Source organism: Heteronotia binoei, chromosome 1 (assembly GCF_032191835.1).
Source record: "Heteronotia binoei isolate CCM8104 ecotype False Entrance Well chromosome 1, APGP_CSIRO_Hbin_v1, whole genome shotgun sequence".
NCBI classification, from domain to species: Eukaryota; Metazoa; Chordata; class Lepidosauria; order Squamata; family Gekkonidae; genus Heteronotia; species Heteronotia binoei.
In genome coordinates, this window is record NC_083223.1 from 261857443 (window position 1) to 261865920 (window position 8478).

The 8478-nt window shown below is 49.5% G+C and overlaps 1 protein-coding gene across 1 annotated transcript; it reads left to right on the forward strand.

Annotated features, from left to right (window-relative positions):
- Nucleotides 1-592: 592 nt before the first annotated feature.
- On the forward strand, nucleotides 593-8135 carry LOC132583232 (serum amyloid P-component-like). The gene is made up of 2 exons (XM_060254904.1): nucleotides 593-704; nucleotides 7501-8135. Exons 1-2 carry the CDS (start codon nucleotides 647-649, stop codon nucleotides 8103-8105), a joined length of 663 nt encoding a protein of 220 aa, XP_060110887.1. The 5' UTR covers nucleotides 593-646; the 3' UTR covers nucleotides 8106-8135.
- Nucleotides 8136-8478: the final 343 nt, after the last annotated feature.

An 8478-nucleotide genomic window follows, 5' to 3' on the forward strand; every position in this document is an offset into this window, starting at 1 on the left:
ATTCTCATGTCAGTGGACCTTGTATTTACATGTCTGTATGAAAGTTTGTACAGCTCACAGAGCCATTGTTTGTATGTTCACAAAGAAGTAGCTATATACAGTTTTACTTCATGATTGTGAGTAATAATTATGTCATAAAGCCTATGATATTTCTGAAGTACAGTAATTAGTGGTATAATTTAATTCTTCAAACATGGTTTTCTCTTAGTCTTCCACCTTCCGTGTTTTCTTCCCCCCTTTTTTTACTCCACCTGGGGGCTGGCAACCGTATCTCCTTCTGTCAGCCCTTTTCCAGCTCGGAGGAAACCTGGGATGTCGTTGTGCTGAAAGAGCTGGATCCGCGTCCCAGAATACTGCCCACGAGTTTCAGCTCTGTGAAAATTTCAGCTCTAGAATTTGCCATATAAAGGAAGGAATTAAGGAACAGTCAACCTTACCAAAGCAGCTGCAGATTCTCAAAGGGGAATGAGAAGTTCCATCCCCCACTTCCATCACCGCCCATTTCAGCGCAGGCATAAATTTAGCTGTCGTCCTCAAGGCCTCATTATTGGGAAAGCAGTGATTTGAGAACAAGACTGCTGTTTCACTTTGCCGCTATCCAACTTCTCTGCAACTTCTTCCCAGTTTCACTTTACGAGCCCTGAAGATGTGGGTTCCCTTCCTTCTCTTCTTGGCCTTTCTCTCAGCCATCTCTGCCCAAGAAGGTGAGCACCAGAGTTGTCTCGTTTTCCAAGGTGGTAGGGTTGCCAAGATCAACTCAAGAAATATCTGTGGGCTTTTGGGGGTGGAGACAGGAGACTTTGGGGATGGAGCCTGGAGGAAGGATGTGGCAAGCAGGAGTGAACGCCGAAGGGAGTTCTGGCCATCACTTTTAAGGGGACTGCACATCTTTTAAATGCTTTCCCTCAATTGGAAATAATGAAGGATAGAGGCACATTCATCTGGGACTGGTCCAATCTTTTTGAAATTTTTTCGGGGGTGGTTGAGGGGAGGTACTTAATGCTATGCTGAAAAATTGGTGCCTCTACCTCAAAAAACAACCATCCTAGAGCCCCAGATACTCACAGATCAATTCTCCACTATATCCCATGGGAATCAGTCTCCATAGGGTATAATGGAGTGGCCAGCAGACATTTCCCTTTCTTTCTTTCTTTCTTTCTTTCTTTCTTTCTTTCTTTCTTTCTTTCTTTCTTTCTTTCTTTCTTTCTTTCTTTCTTTCTTTCTTTCTTTCTTTCGAAGGAGGGCCTCAAAACAGGGGAATCTCCTGCCCCCGACTGGGGATTGGCAACCCTAGCAGTTGAGGGCCAGAGGGGGTGTGGTTGTGTGGTGCTCCAGAAGCACCATCTGAGGTGAGGTTCAGCTCCAGAATGATTTTCTGGGCCAAGGAGCCTTTGAAGTCCATAGCAAACATTGAGGGGCGCAACATGTGCAACACAGTGCAAGTACATTTTTGTCTGGAATTACGACATGGCGCTTACAGGTTGCCGCTTTTCACTAGGTCTGAATTATGGCACTTCTCGGGAAAATGATGCATCTGACTGCATCTTACCAATTGGTTTGCAAGGGTCTTAGCAGTAATTGGTAATCACTGCGAGGGTCAAATTGGAGGGAATGTGAGAGGATCATGAATGGATCTGTGAGGTGATTGTCATAAGTAAATAGTGGTTGCAGCTGGCTCCTGGTAGAAGAGGGTCGTCCTTTCTCCTAGGCAGTTACCCCAAAGTAAAATTCCTCTGGTTTCCCACTATCCTTCATAAAATGGCAGCCTAAAGATGCTGCTTTCTCTCTTCGAAGCACAGCTGTCCATATGTTTCCCTCAAGCAGGGCTCTTTTTTTTTTTAGCAGGAATGCACCTAGCTGGCTTGCTAAAATATGCAAATGAGTCCCTGCTGGGCTATTTCTATAAAAAAGCCTTCTGTGAAACGATGGTGACATCAAGGGGTGTGGCCTAATATGCAAATGATTCCCTACTGGGTTTTTTCAACCAAAAAGCCCTAACTGAAACAATGGTGACATCAGGGGGTGCGGTCTAATATGCAAATGAATCCCTGCTGGGCTTTTTCTATTAAAAAAGGTCTTGATGGGGTGCAAGTGACACCTTGTGAGGATGGGACAGATAGCAGTGGGGAAAGTTAATCAGTAATGCAGAGAGAATTAATCCAACCGCAGGTCCATATTAATCCAACTGCAGGTCCATCTAACTTAGTATATTGTCTATATTGACTGGCTATTGGTCTCCAGGATTTCAAGCCCTGAAAGGTCTTTCTTAAGACCCGTCATCTGAGATTCTTGACACAGTGGTGCTGGGGATCAAACCAGGGATCTTTTGCATGCATACTGAATTTGCAGCCCTTCTCTTTTGGCTGTGTTGCTATATGAGCGGATGAAAAACGATGGATAGCATTTGTCTGTTAAACAGTAAAAAACTCAAACAAACCTCCTACTTTCTTCACAAGCTAAAGATATGTTGTCTACGCCAACCGAGGCTGTAGATTCCTAAATCTAGACCTGGCCCTCTGACCCAGGACCCTGCAAACGGAGTAAATGAAATTGCTGTTATATAGGGTTGCCAAGTCCAATGGAAGAAATATCTGGGGACTTTGGGGGTGGAGCCAGGAGACTTTGGGGGTGGAGCCAGGAGATGTTAGGGGTGGAGCCAATATCTAGGCTGTGACAAGCGCCGGAGGTTCCCGCGCCGCAGCCGCACTGTCCCTCCCTCCTCCTCCCGCTCGTTCTCCCCGCCCCTCGGCGGCCGCCTGAGGCTGAAGGCCTGGGTGAAGCAGGTGGCGCGGGCATTGAGAGTGGGGCCGGGGACTCGGGGCCTCCTCCTCGGCCACCAGCGCTGCTGCGCGTGGAGAAGCGGGGCTGTGCTGCAGAGCTCCCTCACCACCCTGGGCCGCGCCTGGCTCCGCCGCCTCCGCCACGCCTGTCCTCACCGCGCTCCTTCTGCCCCTCTGCTGCGCCTCTGTGCGTGGAGAGCGGGGCTGTGCTGCGGAGCTCCCTCAGCGCCCTGGGCCGTGCCTGGCTCCGCCGCACCCATCCTCCTCGCCGCGCTCCTGCTGCGCCAACGCCGCCGGCCAGACCCTCGGCCGACAGCTCCTGCGCCGCCGCCACCTCCTCCTTCTGGGCGCTGGCGGGCCCGCCACCTACGGCCTCACTGGGCGGGGAGGGGGCAGCAACGGCGGCTTGCCATTTCCCCCCTCTCCCCCCGCTTCCATTTTTTGGGGGAGCGGGGGAAGAGGGGGGAAATCCTGGGTTCCCCCGCCAGGGCGGGAGGGTTGGGACCCCTACTGTTATAGCAGGGGTCCAGTGTTCCCTCTAAGCTGAATCAGTGTGAGCTAGCTCACAGTTTTTTAGCCTCCGGCGCACACATTTTTGTCTTTGCTCAGAAAGGATGGCCCCAGAGGAAGTTAATTTAAAGGTAAGGTAGTCCCCTGTGCAAGCACCAGTCGTTTTCGACTCTGGGGTGACGTTGCTTTCACAACATTTTCATGGCAGACTTTTTATGGGGTGGTTTGGCAGTAGCCGAATCGCTGGTTCACAGCTTTAGTGCCCACAGCTCACAAAGTAGAATTTTTGCTCTACAGCTTACAGGGAGCATTGCTGGGGTCCCCAATTTTTTTCAGCACTTGTGGGCAAGCACCACCCTAAAATGGCTGCCGCAGTAGGTGAAGCCTATCCATGGAAGGCCTTCGTTTGAATGACAGCACTGAGTAGCAGCAGCCTCACCAACTTCTAAAAATTTGGCATGCATCCAGGACTTTTTTGTAGTAGGAACTCCTTTGCATATTAGGCCATGCCCCTCTTATGTAGCCAATCCTCCGAAGAGCTTACAGGTCTCTTCTTACAGGGCTGACTGTAAGCTCCTGGAGGATTGGCTACATCATGGGTGTAGGGTTGCCAATCCCCAGGTGGGAGCAGGGGATCCCCCGGTTTGGAGGCCCTCCCCCCACTTCAGGGTCATCAGAAAGCGGGGGGAGGGGAGGGAAATGTCTGCTGGGAACTAGGCTTCCCAACCCTCCCGCTCTGGCGGGAGTCCCCTGGGTTTGCAGCCTCATCTCCCGGTCTTCAAAAAGTGGGAAGCGGGGGGTAGGGGGTGGAGGGGGGGGAGAACATACCTGTAGGCTTCATTATAGAGCTCCTGAGCCGTTTGTAAAATGTCTGCCGCTTTAAGGCTGGGCAGGGAGCAGGAAGGGCTTGGGAGAACAGCCCCGCCCTTTCTTTTGCTTTCACTTTCACAGCAAGAGTTCTCCGGAAGAAGATCTGGTAAGTGTGTGTGTGTGTGTGTGTGTGTGAGGGAGGGGGCAGGGGATTCCCTGGTTTGGAGGCCCTCCCCCCTTTTAGAAAGCGTGGGGGGGGGAGGGAAATGTCTACTGGGCATTCTATTATTCCCTATGGAGAACGATTCCCATAGGGAATAATAGGGAATTCATCCGTTGGTATTGGGGGCTCTGGGGGGGGGGGCTATTTTTTGAGGAAGAGGCACCAAATTTTTAGTATAACATCTAGTGCCTCTCCCCAAAATACCCCCCAAGTTTCAAAACGATTGGACCAGAGGGTCCAATTCTATGAGCCCCAAAAGATGGTGCCCCTATACTTCATTATTTCCTATGGAAGAAAGAAATTTTAAAAGGTGTGCTGTCCCTTTAAATGTGATGGCCAGAACTCCCTTGGAGTTCAATGATGCTTGTCACATCCTTGTTCTTGGCTCCACTCCCAATGTCTCCTGGCTCCACCCCCAAAGTCTCCTGGCTCCACCCCCAAAGTCCCCAGATTTTTCTTTAATTGGACTTGGCAACCCTACTGGGAACTCTATTATTCCCTATGGAGATTTATTCCCATAGAAAATCATGGAGAATTGATCCGCAGGTATCTGGGGCTCTGGGGGGGCTGTTTTTTGGGATAGAGGCACCGAATTTTCAGTATAGCATCTAGTGCCTCTCCCCAAAATACCTCCCCAAGTTTCAAAAAATTGGACCAGGGGGTCCAATTCTGTGGGCCCCAAAAGAAGGTGCCACTATCCATTATTTCATATGGAAGGAAGGCATTGAAAAGGTGTGCCGTCTCTTTAAATGTGATGGCCAGAACTCCCTTTGGAGTTCAATTATGCTTGTCACAGCCTTGATCTTGGCTCCACCCCAATGTCTCCTGGCTCCACCCCCAAAGTTCCCAGCTATTTCTTGAATTGGACTTGGCAACCCTACAGGGGTGTGTGGCTTAACATGCAAACAAAAAAAAAGCCCTGCATGCACCACAGGAAGTAGTAGTAGGCAGGCCTCAGCTTCAGTGGGAGCTCACAGGAGCACAGCTCCTGAACTTTTCTGAGAGTTCCATCTCCTTGTCCATTGAATAGTAGGTGCAACTGCATAACAATTCCTGGATGAGCTCCACCACCTATTTTTCTACAAAATGACCCCTGGTAGTAGGCACTATCGTTGGAGAACCCTGCTTGTATAGCATTAGTCTGTCTAGCTCAGTGTTTTCTACTTCTACTAGCAGTTGCTCTCCCGGATCTCATTAGGCAGAGAAGGATCATTTTTAGGATCTGTTACTGAAGATCCTTCTTTAAACTGGAAATGTGGGGCAACACATCTGGCAAAAGCAGATGCTCTGTTTCTCAGTCACAACTCCTCCCAGTCCCTACTCGATCTTTGAGACAGAACTGGTCGGAATTAGGGGGTTTTAAAACAGAAGAGATGGACGCAAGACAGGTTTATAAAATACACGCATAGATCGAGAGACTAGACAGAGAGGATTAACTTCCCCCTTTTCTTGTAGCTCTAGAATGCCTTTGGGTAACCGTTGGAATTGATGGGTGGTAGATTCCAAACAGACATGCAATTCAATTAGCAGAATTACACTTCCATGTAAAGTGGTACTAACCAGGGGCTCAGGGGTCTTTGAAAAGGGGATTTGTCAAATTCATGTAATGTTGTGCAATCAATTCCAATTATTATTATTAAGGCCAAACTTTCACATGACATGGACAGTCATATTGCCACTCTGTTGCCAGTGTGAATTCCATTTAAAAACATTGTGCAGTAGGGTTGCCAAGTCCAATTCAAGAAATATCTGGGGACTCTGGGGGTGCAGCCAGGAGATATTAGGGGTGGAGCCAAGATCAAGGCTGTGACAAGCATAATTGAACTCCAAAGGGAGTTCTGGCCATCACATTTAAAGGGACGGCACACCTTTTCAATTCCTTCCTTCCATAGGAAATAATGAAGGATAGGGGCACCTTCTTTTTGGGCTCATAGAATTGGACCCCCCGGTCCAATCTTTTTGAAACTTGGGGGGTATTTTGGGTAGAGGCACTAGATGCTATACTTAAAATTTACTGCCTCTACCTCAAAACACAGCCCCCTCCCAGAGCCCCAGATACCCGCAGATCAATTCTCCATGATTTTCTAAGCGAATAAATCTCCATAGGGAATAATAGAGTTCCCAGCAGATATTCCCCTCCCCTCCCCCCGCTTTCTGATGACCCTAAAGCGGGGGGAGGGTCTCCAAACCGGGGGATCCCCTGCCCCCACCTGGGGATTGGCAACCCTATTTGGATCGGGAGGTGATGCTCCTGCCTTCAAGCCCATGCCGTTTCCCAGAGCCCAAATGGCACTGAGGTGTTATTTGTCCTGTCATGGGAGCTCGCACATGCACTGAATACTTGCAACAGGATCCGTTTATTTCCCCAGCAATGGAGATGGAAACACTTCACCTAATAAATGTTTGCTACTTCTGTTACTAAGGTTGCCAACTTCCAGGTGGACTCTGGAGATCTCTGGGAATGACAACTGATGTCCAGAGATCAGTTCCCCTACAGAAAAAGGGAGCTTTGGAGGGCAAACTGTATGGAATTATACCCTCCTGAATTCCCTCTCCTCCTCAAACTCTGCGTTTCTCAGGGGCCACCCCAAATCCCCAGGAATTTCCCAACCTGGAGTTGGAGGTTGGCCTAGCCCAGGAGTGGCCAAACTGTGGCTTGGGAGCCATATGTGGCTCTTTCACATATATTGAAGCCCCCACCGTCCCATCGGCCAGCTCGGAGAAGGTATTTGTCTCTTTAAACCACTTCTCCAAGTGGAATCAGACCCTCGGTCCATCAAAGTCAGTATTGTCTACTCAGACTGGCAGCGGCTCTCCAGGGTCTCAAGCTGAGACATTAAGCAAGTTTGGCCACCCTTGGCCTAGCCTTTGCATATCTCACTAGCTGGAATGTGGAATACTTCAGGAACCCAACATATGGCGATCCAGATTTGACCAGACCCCAGATCATTCAGAATCTGTTCCCAAGTCAATCTGGATCAGGGTGGACTCAGTGGCACCGTATCCCTGTTGAGGTCTCTCCCTTCTCCAGACCCCACCCTCCCCAGTTTCACCCCAAATCTCCAGGAATTTCCCAGCCCAGGGCTGACAACTCAATATGTAATTTAAAAATGCTCAAGAAGACCCTTTGCCAAGACAGAAATGGTGGCAACCCCGTCTCTCTGTCTCTTCTCACAGACTTGTCTAGAAAGGTATTTTTTTTCCGCAATGAACCCAGCGAAGACTACGTCATCCTTAAACCCCAGCCGGAAGAACCCTTGCAGAATTTCACCATTTGCCTGAGATCCTACACAGACCTGACTCGGCCCTATGGCCTCTTCTCCTATGCCACACCTTCCGAGGACAACGAGATCCTCATTTTCAAGTCCAAGCCAGGAGAATACCGAGTTTTTGTGGGAGGAGAATATGTATCCTTCAAAGTCTCCGAGGATCCCATAAACTGGGAACACATCTGCTTTGGCTGGGAATCAGCCACAGGGACTGTCGAATTTTGGATGAATGGGAAGCCCTGGCCGCGGAAAGGGTTGAAGAAAGGTTACACGGTTTCTGCAGATGCCTTTATCCTGCTAGGGCAAGAACAAGACCATTATGGAGGTTTGGCTGACTCTTACAACTCCTTCTCAGGAGAACTGACTGATGTCTATATGTGGGACTTCCTTCTTTCACCTCATAAGATGAGGTCGGCCTACCAGGATTTGCAGCTTCCCAGGTGCACCCTGGGATGGAAGAATCTGCAGTACGAAATCAAGGGTGACGTGACAGTGAAAACTAGGCTACGATAACGGAAAAGTGTCACTATCCAGTCTTGCAAATAAATCGACCCAAAAAAACCCCTAAAAATGGGGGGGGGGATTACTAGTCTAGGGTTGCCAACCTCCTGGTGGAAGGTTGAGAACTCCCTCTATTATGGTTGATCTCCAGACCACCAAGAAAAGAAAATGTCTGCTTTGGAGGGTGGACTTTATATCCCAACTGAGCTCACTCCCCAAATCCTGCCCTCTCCAGGCTCCACTCCCAAAATCTCCAGGTGTTTTCCAACCCAGAGCTGGCTAGGGTTGCCAGGTCTGTGTTGGAAAATACCCGGAGACTTTGGGGGTGGATCTGGGAGAGGGCGGGGTTTGGGGAAGGGAGGGGCCTCAGTATGGTACAATGCCA